Source organism: Equus asinus, chromosome X (genome assembly GCF_041296235.1).
Source record: "Equus asinus isolate D_3611 breed Donkey chromosome X, EquAss-T2T_v2, whole genome shotgun sequence".
Lineage (NCBI taxonomy): Eukaryota > Metazoa > Chordata > Mammalia > Perissodactyla > Equidae > Equus > Equus asinus.
This window is the reverse complement of record NC_091820.1, coordinates 138,525,667-138,542,116: the sequence shown is the minus strand read 5'-3', so window position 1 is coordinate 138,542,116 and position 16,450 is coordinate 138,525,667. Positions and strand designations below refer to the sequence as shown.

The 16,450-nt window shown below is 55.8% G+C and overlaps 1 protein-coding gene across 1 annotated transcript; it reads right to left on the bottom strand.

The window, feature by feature from the left end:
- Positions 1–2,560: 2,560 nt before the first annotated feature.
- On the bottom strand, positions 2,561–16,428 carry ZFP92 (ZFP92 zinc finger protein). The gene is given in 6 exon segments (XM_044764061.2): positions 2,561–8,806; positions 8,808–9,766; positions 10,129–10,233; positions 11,431–11,557; positions 11,785–11,835; positions 15,945–16,428. Coding segments are annotated over 5 exon segments (1,581 nt in total). The 5' UTR covers positions 11,818–11,835; positions 15,945–16,428; the 3' UTR covers positions 2,561–8,449.
- Between the last annotated feature and the right edge of the window lie 22 nt (positions 16,429–16,450).

Genomic DNA, 16,450 nt, shown 5'->3' with positions numbered 1-16,450 from the left:
GCTAAGTGTACACCATTCACGTCGGCTGTTCTGTGGGATGGGTGGAGGGGCTGGAGCCCCTGAGGGGCAGGGAGCTGCCGGGCGGGATGAAGATGCATGGGGCCCACCTCGAGGCTTGTTTGGAGTGTGGCTGGTTATTTAGCTGCACCAGGCCTGAGACCAGGTGAGGAAGAGAAGGCGGGAAGTGCAGGAATGAAGGGTGAGCAGCCCAGAGGGCCGGCTGCACGGAATGATGGCAGGTGGCAGGGGCTGGGAAGGACAGGCCAGAGGGCCTGGCAAAACAGAAGTGGGGAGGAGGCAGGAGAGTTGGAAGTTTGGAGGTGGGGCCGGGCTGGCCCATAGAAGGCTGGCACAGGCTTTCCTGCCAGTTCCCTTGCTGACAGCTAGAGACCTGTCAGCTGGCTCACTCTCGGAGCCCTGCAACCTCAGGAAGTGGAGCATTTGGCCCACCTGCCAGGTACGTCAGGTTGAGACCCTGGGAATCCTGCTCCTGAAGAAGAAGGAGAAAGAGCAAGGAATTGTGGACCCTCCTCCCATATGTGTCTACTCTGGCCCGGCCTGTGGGGGTGGTGAGGAGGGGCTGCCTGTGTCCTAATCCCTGGACCCTGGGAACGTGACCTCATTTGGGAAAAGGGTCTCTGCAGATACAATTACGTTAAAGATCTCAAGTTGAGATCATTCTGGCTTACCTGGCATGGGTCTTAAATCCAGTGACAAATGTCCTTATAAGAGAAGAGGAGAGACAAAGACACGGAGGAGAAGGTTATGTGATGACAGAGCCAGAGACTGGAGTGATGCGGCCATGAGCCAAGGAACACCTGGGGACCCCAGAAGCTGGAAGACAAGAAACGTGCGTCCCTAGAGCCTGCAGAGGGAGTGCAGCCCCGCCACCACCTTGACTGTGGACTGCCAGCCTCCAGAACAGTGAGAGACTGAATAACTGAAGTTTCAAGGTTACACTGGAGCACAGCCCTATTTCCAAATAAGCTCACATTCTGAGGTCCCGGGGGTTAGGACTCCAACATATATTTTTTGGGGCCACCATTCAATCCACAACACCACCCAATATCTATTCCAACCTTCTTCTCTGGGGATAAGACTCCAATTTTGTTCAGGGCATCGGTGGACTCAGCCTCAGAGGACAGGTCATGACAATCCTGTCCCCCACCTTCCCAGCCTCTCTTCCAGCTAAGGGTGGCCATGTGATTCAGTTCTGGCTGAGACCTAAGGGGAAGTCTGCTGGGCTAGTTTCTGGGAAAATTGTTACTTTCTTGATAAAAGGTGACAGATGCAGTTGTCTTTTCTCCTTCCTCCTTCTGTCTTTGAATGCACATGGGATAGCTGGAGCTTTAGCAGCCATTTTGTGATCATGAGGAAACGCTAAGCTAATTAGAGAGATGCTGGGTCCTGCCAATGCTCTGCTGCTCAACTAGTGCCAGCAAGCTACCCTCAGATTCCTTATGTGAGAAAATTAAACCTCTAATTATTTAATCCACCATAGTCAGGTTTTCTATTATTTGTGGCCACTTTCCTAACTGATACACTGTGTGTGTTTGTTCCTCCATCCCACCTCCATAATCTGAGGAAATAACCAAGACATCTTCTACGCAAGTGTTCAATCACTGCAAAGCTGCTCTCCTCTTTCCTCCTTCGTCTTTCTCTCCCCAGCCCTTCTCTGCCCACTTGGCTCGCTCTCCACCTCCTTTGCCTTGTTCCCACTTAACTAGCCAGAATGTGGAAGAAAAGTACATTATACATTAAGTGAGGAATATTTTCACTGGAAAAAGACAAAAATTAACTTGATTCTTGCCTCCTTGTTTCGATTTGATTTTGTTTTTCTGTTAGAAGCTTTGGCCAGAAAAACTTTTAAAAAACCTCTTGGAACAATGATAAATCCTCAGAAACATGAACATGGGACACACAGCTCTGTTTTAGATTATGGCCAAGGCCGTTATCCAATGTGGGCTGGGCTCCACCAAGGCATCACGGGAACACAGGCATGGGGCCCACAGTGAGAGGCTCCGTGTATGTGTGTGAGCCTGCGAGAATGTGGGTTACTCAGGATGGCTGAAACCACAACCTCGACGTCAGCCACTGCAGGGAGCGGTGAACCTGCCAACGCATGTGCCACCGGACACTGACACCACACCCCACTGCCGAGAGGACTGAGGGCTGTGTGATGTTCACGGACGGACAGGCTCCCTACTGTGCAATGTCAACCTCCACAAGGCGATTTATGGATTCCACGCAATCGCAGTCCAAGTCCAGCAGGCTTCCTTTGCCACAGAAATTGCCAAGGTATTCTCAAACTCATACGGAAATGCAACGAACTTAGGACAGACCAAAGAATTTTGATAAAGAACCACATCAGAGGACATGCATTACCTGATTTCCAGACTTACCATAAAGCCACGGTAATCAAGAGAGCGTGACGTGGGCATAAAGATAGACAACTCAATTGATGGAGCAGCACACAGAGCGCAGACGTGGACTCCCACACGGCCAACTGATTTCTGAGCAAGGGGCCAAGGCAGTTCAACTGGGGAAAGATCATCTTTTTAACAGATGGTGCTGGAAAAACTGGATATCCATATAGAAAATAATGAACTGTGAATTCACCTCGCACCATATATACAAAAATTAATTCAAAATGGATCATAGACTTAAATGTAAGAGCTAAAACTATACAACTTCTATAAGAAAACAGAGGATCAGATCTTACTGACTTGAGTCTTGCAAAGATTTCTTAACTACGATACAAAAATTACAAACTAAAAAAATTTTAAATCCATAAATTGGACTTCATAAAGATAAAACAACTTCTGCTCTTCAAAAACCACTGTTATGAAAATGGAGAGGCAAGCCACAGTCTGGAAAAAAATGTTTGCAAAACACATATCTGACAAAGGACTTGTATCTACAACGCTTACAACTAAATAGTAAGACAAACAACCCAACTTAAAAAATGGGGAAAAGATTTAGACAGACACTCCAGCAAAGATTTATGAATGGCCCCCAAGCACATGAAAAGATGCTCAACATCATTAGTCATCAGGGAAATGCACATAAAACCGTGATGAGACCCGACTCTGTACCCGTAGGAGGGCCGGAGTCAGAAAGATGGACAATCACACACAGTGGAGAAACGGGGAGACACTGGACCCCTCCGCACAGCCCAGGGAACATGAAATGGTGCAAATGTTGTCGAAAAGTTCGGCAATTCCTCAAAAAGCTAAACACAGAATTGCCATAGGACCCAGCACCTCCACTCCCAGCTGTGTACCCAGGAGAAAGGAAAACAGATGTGCACACAGAGACTTGTCCACTACTGTTCACAGCAGCTTTATTTGTCATGGCCCCAAAGCGGATGCAACCCCCGTGTCTGTCTACAGGTACCCCACAGGTGTTGCGGCGCACCCACACAGTGACTAGCACTCAGCAGTGAAAAGTGAAGGGTTGACAGACGGCACCACCCGGATGAATTTCAAAATCATTACACTGAGTGAAAGAGGCCAGACAAGAAAGTGCATATTGCAGGATTCCATTTACACAGAATTCTAGAAAACGCAAACTAAAGTACAGTGACAGAAAGCAGAGCAGTAGCTGTGGGGATGGGGGCAGGGAGAGGCAGGAACAAGGGCGTACTGGGGGACACGGTAACTTCCGGGGGCGATGACATCTATGTGGACTGTCTTATCGTGGTGAGGGTCTCACAGGTGTTCACACGTCAACACCCATCCGCCTGCACGCCCGCACCACACGCGGCTCCTTGTGTGCCAGTGCCACCTCTATGAGGCTGTCAAAGAAAGGGGGAGAATCAGCAGCCGTGGCACGTGGCAAGTCCCCAGAATGTCGATTGAGGCCACTCATGTCAAAGCCTCGTGGGTGGTGGACTGCTGCTATCCACACGCACGTGTCAACACCTGACAAGTATGAGAACCATCCAGATGACCTCAGTGTGTATACCTGGCGGACATCCATGTGTAAATGTACACACTCTAGCAGTTACATAATTTACCTTAACTTCCCCTCCTCAATCCTAGAACAATTCTCTCATGTTGAAAGAAATTGCTCCTCATCAGCAACCACCTGGAGCTGGGCGTCCCAGGCCCTCTGCACTCTGCTTCTAATGCCCGTGCAGCCGCGACTGTCCTACAGAAAGCTGTCTGCCCTTCTTGGTTCCTGAACATGGCACGCGCTCCTGCTTCTTCCCTCTGCCCTGCCCGACATCCTTTGGCCTCTCCTTCCTGGTGCTTACTCCCATCCTGGCCCCGAGACACCGCTTATCACACTTTGCTGCCTAACAAGGCGTACATTCCGCATCCCTAACTGTGTCCCCCTGGCTGAGTGGAGGAGTGAGGATGTGGGTTCCCAGGGAGTCTGCTGCACCCGTGCGACAATGACAACAGAATCCTCTGACAGCCCCCTTCCCAGGCCTGCCCTTTCCTCCCTTGGGGGCAAGTCTGGGTTTATAGCCACTCAAGCCCAGGGGGCCGGGTCTTGACTCTTTCTTTGTTTAAGGTGCCTGGCAGCTTCGCAAAGTTGAGCCAGTTTGGCAAGTCATCTACAGAAAGGTTCTAAGGCTGCGTCCGTACTTGGAAAGAGCTAAACTCCAGGCCTACAGAAAGCCCCAGGGTAGCCCTGCACTCAGACACGGCTGCACAAAGGCAGACGCAGCCAGGGCAGCCAGAAGTGAGAGCGGCCATCAGAGATGGAGGACAGTGGAAAGGGCCAGGGGCCCCGAGCATGGCTGGGGGACGAGGCAGACAGAGAGGAGACTGAGGCACCTGTGGCCACAAGGTGGCAAGGCCAGGGGGAGGGGCTTCTGGGCCAACAGACAGATGGGGGTCCACGCTGGAGTTCCTCTGCAGAGGGAGGCCAAGAAGTGACCAATGGAAGGAAGGGTGAAGGCGGAGCTGCCTTCTGTACAGCGCCACATGGGGCTGGAAAGGGCACCCACACCAATGGGCGCTGCCATTTGCCTGAAGAACAGCAACAGAAACAACTGGAAGCAAGACACAGCTGTGTTTCTCAGGGGTCTGATGTGGCGCTCTGCCCTTCCTGGTCTCAGAGTCACAGCGTCCAACCGGCCTCCGGTGACTGCCCTTGATCCCTGTGCAGCTCGCCCTCGAGGGTTTCTGCCTTACCTTCGCTGGGGGCCGAGGGATGCCCAAACACGGTCTCTCAGCTTCCCCCCAATGCCACGCTCACAGCCTTTCCTGAGGCCGTGAACCCAAGTGCTGTCCATTACTTTCAGCCATCAGCGCAGGCCATCTCCACTAGCGGGCTCCTTTCAAGGCCAACACCCTTCGACCGTCCTTATTTGTCTGTACCTGAAGGAAATGAATGCAGTCAGGACAGTTCACCAGTTACATGCAGATACTACCATAGCGTTTACATGGTTCTTGAAAAGTCTCCAAAGTTTCAAAGGACAAACGCTCCAAGGGCCCAGCTGTGCTGTGGGCTGACCCAGCGTCCTGCAGGCTCGTCTCTGAAGCAGAAGGCCGGCACAGAGGTGCAGAGGGGCTGCCGTCCAGGGCAGTTCCTGGGGAGGACGTCCCCAAGAGTCCCCATGTCAGTCGTCTGTCAGAAAGCAAGTGTGGGCCATCATCGCAGTTCCCCACGCAGCCAGAGTGTGGGGGCCCAATCCCGGGGCCGTGCAGAAGGAGGAACATAAGCATTGTCTCCAGCCGCCCTCTGACCTGTATTCTGCGCAATACCCGTTCAGTTCCTGGGCATCCCTGCCCTCCACATCTGAAGGGAAATGGCGCTCATAACCGCCTTGCTGCGGAGCGTTTCCGAAGAGGAGCGAGAGTGGACTGGGACCCAAGACCCGACAAACCAGAAGATTCATCGCTACTCAAACTGTCACTTGTCTGTGTAAGCATCTGGAGACCCTGGAGCTTTCCAGGGCATTCCAAAACCAGATTGCAAGTGCTCAGCACCTCTCCCGGCAAAGCCCCTTGCTGCTGAAAACATCTGTACGCCTCCCCGCCCCCGGGCATCTTTGGGTCCCAAGGTGAAAACAGGAGCTCAGGGTAAAACTGACTTAGCTTATTCAGTAGAACCAACAGGAGGACATTATACTGGGGAGGTGCACCCCTTCTTTAGTAAAGAAGATTTATTAAAGGTTCCTGACAGGCCTGTCAGAGCGAAATCGCTCACTTACTGGAGTGATGGAAGTGGACATCAGAGTGCACGGATCTGTGCTCCTCCCAGTTTCCATCATGTGGCACTTGGTGCCCCAATTCCGGTTGGGCCACGGTCGGACAAAATGAGAGCAGAGCCCAAGCGCATGGCCTCCTGCCACTGTCTCCTGCCCTCCATGAGGATAGGTATCCTGAATCTATGCCAGCCCAACGACCTCTCCATGGACTTCAAACACACCATTCCTAATACCTCTGTTTCTACTGGAAAATCCAAAGTTGCAAATACTTTCAACTATCTCAAGGTAAGGCTAGAGCCAAGTACGAGATAGAACCTGAGTTCAGTGTGCTGGGGGGCAATGTTCACTTCACAAGCCTTTACTGAGTGCCAAGCACTGGGCTTGGAAACAAGCGCCCCAAAGACTAGCATGACGTGCAGAGCAGGAGGCTGTCAAAGGACATGGGGATGTGGACCCAGTGAGGGAGGCTATGAGATAAGAGCAAGTTACAAGAATTCTAGAACTTTCCATAAGTCCTAAGTGTGAAAAATCGTTTTAATCTATTTAAAGCTTGTCTGTCTCTATCGCTCGCTCTCACTCTGCAGTTGTCCTAGCACTCGGAGCTCCGAGCAGCACAGTCAGAAGGAATCCTGTATTTCCAGGTCTCCTCACGCTGTCCTGACGGGTCTTGAACCTTCCCCGTCTGGCAGGGAGGGCACACACTCCTCGGAGGCCCAGTGGGGGTCTCCAGCACACCTACCACCTACCTGCCTGCCCTCGAGTGGCTCCTGTGACAGAGCCAGAGCCCGTGGGAGTGAAGCGGGCTGGAAGGAGGTGGGAAGCCGACCAGGACACTGGGCTGAGAGCACTGGGGGGGACTCCCAGGTCCAGCTCTGGGGACAGTGTGGGCAGGACAGGGCACAGTCTGATAGCAGCTGTCCACCCCCCCTGCCCCCCACCCAGCAGGAGCTTTCTCTTCAAGAACCCCTTAGGCTGCAGTAAAGTGCCATTTGAAGGGTCCACCCTGTCTCTGCAGGGCTAAGGGGGCGGAGGGAGAAGAGCAGCTGGGCTTGCCGCCCTGCCAATCGGCCGTCAGGCCTGGGGCGGCGCCCTTTCTCCTGCGTGAAGTCTTCTCAGAGGGTTGGGAGCTTCTTATGTAAGTAAGGAGAGATCCCCTGATGCCCTCATATGGCAAACATCTCTATCTTCAACTTACATTACCCGTGAACACAAAACCATTCAAAGCAACTGAACCTCCACTATTTGAAGAAACGTCACGTGAGACATAGAGCCCATGAGAGAGCTGTTACTGGGCACTCTGTGCAAAGCCCTGAGCCATCTGGCTTTCCTCCCGGGAGGCATCAGCCTCAGGGAGCAGCTGCTGGAGGAGAGCAGCTGAGTCTGAAGCTTTAGGCACTGACAGTGGGAAGGAGGGGCAGAGAGGCCAGGGCGGCCTTTGCTGGTGGCGTCTAGGGGGCAGAAGGCAGTGGGTGGGGTGAGCCCAGGGGCCTGGTGGGCAAGAAGGGGACGAAAGGCAGCAAGGCGGCCGCTGGCAAAGCCCACCGTGACTTGCCCAGAGCCAGCTCCCGCACTGGACCAGAGTGAAAGGGCTCCTCTAAAGGAGGAGAAGCCCAGAGTCCTGTGGGGCCTGGGCCAGCCAGCCTCCAGAACTCTCCAGCACTGAGAAGACGGGGCCTGGGTGCCACTCCTTCCAGAAGCAGCTGGGGACATCCACAAAAGGCCATGGCTTTTAGGCACAAGGACCAATGACCTAGGAAAAGAATGGCCCACTGCTGTGCGTGAAAGCAGACGCCACTTGCTTCTGGCTGACAATGTGGCATGGGGGGGCCATGAGCGCCTTTGCCTGAGTCCATTTTCAGGCCATTTCTTGATGAATTTGAGGTGATGTCACAGTCAAACCACAGCCTAGCTGTAGAGCCCACAGTTTCGAATTCCCTCAAGTCCCCTCCATTTATAAGCTTTTGAAAGCTTAAAGTGCTTTGAGTGTCTTCTACTGGGAAACTAACAAGTCTTGGGGGAAAGTGAACGACCCACAGAGGACACAAACTGCTCCTGCCCACCTCACGGCCGAGCCTGCAGCGGCGCTCACAACACCTGCTCCAGCCCAGCACCTCCCAGGCCCGTGGGGCAGGCGCGCTTTCAGCAGCTGCGACATGGAATCCAAATCTGCTCACACGCATGCCTGTGCACACACAACAGTGGCCAGCCATCGGCCCAGGGACGAGTCTGTGGTGCGGTCTCTATGCATCATCGAGGACCAAAGGGAGGGGAGTGGAGGGCCCCTCATTTGAGACCCGGCCCTCCCGCAGCGGCCCACATGCGACAGCGCCGAGGACAGCCGTGCCCTGGAGTCCAGCTCGTGTCCCTTGTCCTCAGGGCGGGGCTCTGCCAAGGGTCTTCTGTGGGCCTATGAGGCCAGCCCTTTTCCGCAATCGCACCCCGCCGAGGGCTTCCTTCCCCCATGTGTTTTCTGGCGGTGGCTGAGCTGCACTGTCCTTCTGCAGGCCTCGCCACCCTGGCTGCGCTGGCCGCTGCCTGCACAGGGCTCCTGGGCGCCGTCGGAGCTCCTGTGGCAGGCCTGCCCGGCCCCGCGGCCCGCAGGCGGTTGCTCTGGTGCAATGAAGCAGTCTGGGCACCCGCTGTGAACCGCCTGGTGCTTGAAGAGGTTGGCCCGCCTGCTGAAGGCCTTGCCGCACTCGCTGCACTCGTAGGGCCGCTCGCCGCTGTGCACCCGCCGGTGCTGGCTGAGGCCTGAGCGCCCGCGGAAGGCCTTCCCGCACTCCTTGCACTCAAATGGCTTCTCCCCGCTGTGCACGCGCTGGTGATGAATGAGCTGGGAAATGCCCTTGAAGGCTTTGGGACACTGGCTGCAGGCGTAGGGCTTCCGGCCGCTGTGGGTGCGCTGGTGCTCGATGAGGTTGGAGCTCCTGCTGAAGGCCTTGCCACACTCACTGCAGGCGTAGGGCCGCTCGCCGCTGTGCACCCGCCGGTGCTCCAGGAGGGCAAAGCTGCGCCTGAAGAGTTTCCCGCACTCTGGACACTCATAGGGCTTCTCACCACTGTGGATAATCTGGTGCTTGATGAGGTTGGAGCTGCGGGTAAAGGCCTTGCCGCATTCCGGGCATGTGTAGGGTTTCTCGCCGCTGTGGATGCACTGGTGCTCCAGGAGCGCAAAGCTGCGCCGGAAGAGCTTTCCACACTCCCGGCACTTGTAGGGCTTCTCGCTGCTGTGAATTATCTGGTGCTTGATGAGGTTGGAGCTCCGGCTGAAGCATTTCCCACACTGCTGACACAGGTATCGCTTGTCTGCCCCTTTGGCACACTGTGGCCTTAGCACCCGATCCTGTCCAGCACTGAGGTCACTTCTCTGCACAGTCTCTCTTCCCTCACCTGAGGAGCTGCCTTGACCTTTCTCCCTGGGATGATCACCCCTGCTGGAACCTGTTTGTGGAGAGAGAGCGTGTTTCTGTCTGTGCTCCAGTGTGCCCTCCAGCGGCCTGGCTGCCTGGCCCTGGTTACCACTTTGAAGATCGGCCCCTGCGAGTTCTTTTGGACAATGGTTCTGCTTTGAAATCGACATCTTGCTTTTTATCCTGTCACCTGTAAAGCCAAAGAGCACCAACCAGTGTCACTCCCTCCCTGTGTCTCTGATTAGGGTTTGTTCTTTATCCTCATCCTCAGGCCAAGGCAGAGAAGAGAGGACTCAGGACGCCAGGGTGTGGGGGAAGAAGCAGGATGATCATTGGCAGACAGGAGAGCAAGAGGGGAGGAGGTGGAAACTGTGAGCTGCTGACAGACAGCAGGAGGCGCTCCCTTCATCTGGTGCCTCAACGGGGAACTCCTTGGGAGATTTAAATCTGCCCCAACAGAGAATTTCCCACCCAAAGTGACCACGCCACCCTCCTTTGGCTGCCGCTCTTTGCAAACGGCTCAGGCGAGCCGGCTGAGCTCCCCTCAATTACCTGCCTCCATTCTTGTGGTGGCCCCCATCCTTCGGACATCTGCTACCCAGGGCCCCTGCCCTCTCTCCAGCTGGGACACCAGGTGAGGCTTGGAGGATGAAAATCCTGTCCATGGAAATGAAGTGGATCAGTCACTCCTGAACTCAGCCCAGCCTTACTATCTTCAGGAACAGAGAACAAAGAACTCTCTAGAAAGTGCCACTAAGAAGGTTCAGAGAAAGGGCAGAGTTCCTCTCAGGATGCGGAGGCCACACAGATTCCACTCAGGTGGGCAGGTGGCAGCAGGGGCCGTGAGATCTGCTCCCCAAGGAGCAGCAGCGGCCGTGGTTCTTGGGGCGGGGCCTGTGTCCCACATCACTGCTGCAAACCACCGTGTCTGTGCCCAGGTGTGGGGGGAGCCACAGGGGGGCCTTCGCCAGCCCAGCCCTGTGGTGTGTTACTATTTGGCCTGCAAGGAGGGTGGCAGGCTTTCAGGAAGTGGAGGATCTGTGTGGAGACCCCAAGGGACAGGCAAAGGGCTGGAGCAGGGATCTACAGGGGCCAAGGCCCGGAGGAGTCTCAGGGGCTGCCTGTGCCCCGAAAGCCAAAGCCCCCCATTTCACCATCAAACAGAGCCCATGTCTCAGTTCCTTAGGCCAGACTCAAGTGAGGATTCCAGAACTCCCCTGGAAATCCCAGATCTGCCTGGTGAGGGCCAGAAAGAACCAAAGGGAAGGAGAGAGTCTCTCTCTGTGGGGTCAGACTACAGAGGTGAAATCTGTGGAGCCCAGAAGGAGAAATGGAGCGAATGCATCCCCTGCACCCGGAAGGCAGTGCGGTGCAGCCGGGGGTGGGGGGGGTCTGCCCCAGCCCCTTCCTGATCTCTCCCGGCCGGAAGACCAAGTGCACGCCTGGTCCTGGGCCTCTGTGTCCCTGGCCCTCTATGGCTTGATGCAAGGAAAAGAAGCTGCTAGACTCTAGAAGATGAAACGAATGTAAAATGCAATTTTGCTACAAATGACTTAAGACTAAAATAATGCATATAAACATTGGAGGATAATTTGCATCTGTCTTTTGGGTAGAAGAGGTTTAGTTAACCCATGATTTTATATGCAAAATAAGTTTAACAGGAGCCCAAACATTTACCCAAAACATTTAGCTAAAGACCGTGCTATTGAGATAAAAGCTGGGCCACATGGGATTACCGATCTGATGTGGAAATGCATTTATTCTTGGGCTCACAGTAGCCAACAAGCAAAGAAACTCAGAAATAAATTGAGTTCAGAGGCAGAGCAGGGGGACTTGCCCGTGGGGGGTCCTTACCCAGTGACACCAAATGGCGGTAGTTCTCCAACATCACTTGCTTGTAGAGGATCCTTTGTCTGAGATCCAGAAGCTTCCATTCTGTCTTGGTGAAGTACACGGACACGTCCTCAAAAGATACTGGCACCTAAAATGAGCCAATCCTGTGGCTGCAGGGGAATTCACCCCTGTGGGCCCCAGGATGAGCTGGCAGCAATTAAACAGGAGGTAGGGGAGCCACGGAGAGCTTGGAAGCTGGCGGAGGCTCAGATTTGCAAGAGTTGTGAGTCTGGGACAAGAGGAGGCGGCAGATGGAGACTGCCAAGGGGGGATGCTGAGGCCAAGGACCACCCACAGTCGGGGAGCCCCACTCACCTTGGGTCTGGCTGTCAGGAGAATGGCCGCCATCGCAGGGATGCAGAGAAGCTAAGGGAGGGGGAAAGAGCCAGGGGTGAGGTGAGGCCCACGCTACTCCAGTATAACCTCATCCAAATAAGGTCCCATTCACAGCCACTGGGGGGCAGGACTTCAAGAAATCTTTTTTTCAGGGGACACAATTCAACCCACAACTCTTTCCCCAATTGAGCTTCTGTCCCCTCTCCTTCCCTGTGTAGAGGACCCCAGACAGGGGCTCACCCCCTCCTACGCTAAGCTCGACCAAACAGGCTTTCAAGGGACTGTGCTTCTCCTCCTCTCTTTCTTCTCATTTCCTTCTTTCCTCAGCCCTCTTCCCATGTGGGCAGCACCCCGACGCCTGGCTTTCCACCCATCCCTGGAAGCTCCATTGCCGACTCCTTTTTCCCTCAGGTCGATTCAGGTCGAAAAAATCCAAACACACAAATACCACCTCCGCCTGCAAACAGACTTGCTCTCAAGGAGAAGAGAAAGACCCAGCTAATGAGATGCTGAAAACTGGGGGGTACAGAAGGTGAGGCCACACCCCCTCGGGGATGGGAGGGAGCTGGGGCCCGTGCTAAGGAAAGTGTCATTGACAAAGTGGATAGGGTCAGATCTCTGCATCAGTTCTCAGCGCTGGAAGACAGGGCTGCAAAAGAAAGTTTGCTCCAAGGATGTTATCGCCATCCAACTGGAGACCACCCTGTGGAAGTCCCGGCCGGCTGAGGAGCCGAGGCAGCAGGCAGTGGCTTATGAGGGAGTGGGCCGAGCACGCTCCTTACGTTGCCCTCGGCCACCACCACGGCTGCTTGTGCCTCAGGAGAGAGGATGAGGGGACACGGTCCCTGGAGCATTTAAATCATCCCTAAGTCCCTTATCACCCGTGATGAGCTGTTGATCAACATTGGCCCAGAATAAATAAATAAACTCACGTGTCTGATGAAGAAGTTTATATTAATCAGAGAGAAAGAATCCCTTAAGGTGGAATGGATGCTAAAACCATCAGGTGAAAGACTGAGGGAGAAGAGACATCCACGTGATGTCTGAATGTCTTCCCCTGTTTACTGCTGGTCACAGGAGAGAAAGCAAACTGGACGGCAGGACAGAAGCGGGCCGTGCCTGCTGCGGGGATGGCACGGGGGTGCCCAGGCTGCCCAGGACGGCTCTTTGCGAAAGTTCCACCCGGTTCGAATGCAGCCTTGGGACCCAACAGGGCCAGAGGGCCCAGTTAAAGACACCACAAGGAAGCAACCAGCCCGATCCAGAAGGTGGGTTGTTCCCCAGTCTCTTCTGCAAATCAGTGTTATGGGGAAAAGAGGAGGCTAGGGAGGCAGGCTGTCCCAGACGAAAAAGAGATCTCAGGACTCAACAGCCAAGTGCAACGGGAATCCTCAATGAGATGCTGGCATGAAGGAGAGAGGAGCCAAAGGCACTGGAGGGCATGGGGGGTGACTGTGGAGCGGTCCTCAGGACACTGGGGGCCACTGCTGCTCACATATTGCATGGATAATGGCACTGGGTCATGGAAGAAAATGTCCTTCTCCAGAGATGCACATTGAAGCATTTGGGGGGAAGATGGCATATAAATTTACTTTAAAATATTTCAGCACAAACAAAGGAAAGAGAGAAGGGGAGCAAGAGTGAGAAAGAAGCGAGGTGAGCTGGAGGCCGCTGCCGGTCGGGGAGGGGGGTGCTGGGCTTCGTCAGACTAGCCTCCCTACCTGGCCGATTGCTTGACAGGGTTCAAAACTAAAAGGGAAAATAGTTAGGTGGTTCCTCAACAAGTAAACATAGTCGTCATATGACTCAACAGTTCTACTCCTGGGCATATGCTCAAAGCACTGAAAACAGGTGTTCACACAAAAACTCGCACACCCGGGGCTGGCCCCGTGGCCGAGTGGTTAAGTTCGCGCGCTCCGATGCAGGCGGCCCAGTGTTTCGTTGGTTCGAATCCTGGGCGCGGACATGGCACTGCTCGTCAGGCCACGCTGAGGCAGCGTCCCACATGCCACAACTAGAAGGACCCACAACGAAGAATATACAACTATGTACTGGGGAGCTTTGGGGAGAAAAAGGAAAAATAAAATCTTTAAAAAAAAAAAAAAAAACTCGCACACCCGTGTTCACAGCAGCATGATTCACAGCGGAAGCAACCCAAGTGTCCACCGGCAGAAGAATGGAGCAACAAAAAGAAAGTTGAAAGTAAGAGGTGTTCTCTCTAGTCCCCCCAGCCCAAGACACACTGGGCTCCAAGCTCCCAAGACAGAAGGACCTGTTGAGCTGTGACCACCTGAGAGAAACACCACGGGCAGGGTTCGCCTGTGGCCGGAGAGCAATGCTGGAGTCCCCCCCCACCAGGCGAACTGCTCACACACAACAGTGTCCATCCTTGAGTCCCCTGGGGTCAGCGTACTTTCACATCCTGAAAGTACGCGACAAGTCCTACCCTCACAGACCCTAATGCCAAGTAACCCCAGGAGGGGATGGGGTGACACTCCTGAGCACGTGACAAGGAAGAAGCTGGAAGGAGCTTGTGGAACTGGAAAGTGGCTTCTCCTAAGCCCCTTTGGCCTGAAGGATGAATCTAGGCCCCAGAGCTCGGGTTTCCCTGAAACCCAACACTGGGTCCCAGTGAGGGGCCGTCAGACAGCGCCCGGGCAAGCGGCCGGGAAGGCCCTTTCAGCCTGGGTAACCAGCCGCTGTCCTGGCCTCCTCCCAGGCTGGCCCAGCCCCAGGAGGGAGCACACGCGCCCCGCTTGCCCCAACCCTGACCAGGTGAAGCCGAGTGTGCGGGGCGCCCCCTGGGGGAGGAGAGCAGCGGGGCGGAGAGCGACACCGCCACCTGAAACGGAGCCGGGAGCCCAAAGGGAGAGGCCGCCGGGGGCGTCGGAGCTGGTGCCTTCCCGAGACCACGAGATGGGGCTAGTTCCCCAGGAAAAGAGAGCAGAAAACAAACAAACAGGAGAGCCGGTCAGCAAGCCCCCTCAGGCCGGATCAGGAACTGGGGCTTTTCCATCCAGAAGGAGGGAGGGCTTCTTCCTTCCCAGTGGAACCTCCTCTGGGGTCCGGCAATTCAAGGCCCCAACTGCCTCCTCTTGGCCCCAGCATCCTTCCCTGAGGCCCATGTCACCTGCCACTCAGCTGGTGAAAAGGCCTGAGGACCCAGGGCCTGGGGAGGCCAGCCTCAGCCCAGAGCTGAGGTCTGGCTCAGGAGCCGCCACAGGTCAGCCCTGGCCAAGGAGAGCTCTGAGAAGCAACCCTGCAACTGGTGTCTCCAGGCCCTGCCCTCAGGGGGCAGATGCTGATCTGGCCATACAGAGGGCCACCTCCTAATGGGGTTCTGTCCTTTCCTGCTCACAGCCCTCCTTGGGGTGCCCATCTCACTCACAGGAAACCCACATGGCCCTTCCTGACCTCCCTCTCCCCTCCTCCCAGCCCCTTCCTCCCTCTGCTCCAGTCACGCTGGCCTCCAAACTCTTCCTACCACACACCAGGCCACTCCTGCCTCAGGGCCTTTGCACTGGCTGCTCCCTCTGCCTGGAATGCTCTCTCACCTCCTTCAAGTTTTTCAGAAATGTCACCTTCTAACCACACTACTTAAACTTGCAACCCGACCCCTCCTCTCCGTTCTTCTGCTCTATTTTTCCCCATGGCACTTACCATCGTTTAACATACTCTCTAATTCTTAATTTATCTGTGCCCTACCACCAGAACCGGAACCCGGGAGCAGGGAACTTGGTGTTTGGCTCCCTGAGATGTCTGCAATGCCTGGAGCAGCCTGGCCCATAGCGGGTGCTTGGGGAGACCTGTTGCGTCGGGACTGTCCCAACTAGCCCTGCGGGCAGTCCCCGCACAGCCCGGCTCAGCTCAGCTCACTTCTCTTGCCCTTGCGGGCCTCGCATCCTGCCCTTGGCTTCCTCTTCTTCTGCCTTCTTGCGGCGCGATCGTCACTGCTAACATCCCAACACCAAGGGGCACAACCCCCACCATGTCTCCCCCCCCCCCCCCCCCCCCCCCCCCCCCGCGCCCGGAGCGCGTCTGGGCGCCCTCAGGGCCTGTGCGGCGGGCGGCTCGGCAGCAGCGCGGCGACCTCACGATGTCAGCGCTCCCGAGGGCAGAGGCGCAAAATCCAAACTTACCAGGCACCTCGGCCACGGCGACGGGATGCTCTGCAGCCAGCGCCAGGGCCAGCGGCGGACCACAGTCAGAGAAGAGAAACTGGGAAACCGGCTGCCCTTCCAGCCCGAGCGGGCCGCTCTCCCTTGGCGCCCAGCAAGAGGGCAGCTCTCCGTCCTCGCCGCCTCCCAGGGCGTCCCGACTGAGCCACCGCAGCTCCCTCGCCCCCTCGCCACCTGCTGAGACGGGCCTCCGCCCAGGGCCTCCTCGGCCCAGCTCGGCTGGCGGACCCCGGCTCCGCGGACTGCCAGGCTGCAGGCCCTGCAGCCCCCCCCGCCCCCCCGGCAGGCCCGTGGCCAAGGCCGCCGCCTCCGAGAAGCCCTCCTGGGCAGCGCCTCCGGGAGGTGGCGGGGCTCCAGGCCGAGTCTCCGCCTGGTCACGGGGCGCCACTTGGGAGGCGGGTTCTGCGCGGCTGTCGGTTGGTCTGTCCAGCGCAGAGGAGCGGGGCCTGGCGCGGGCGGGGAGCGGG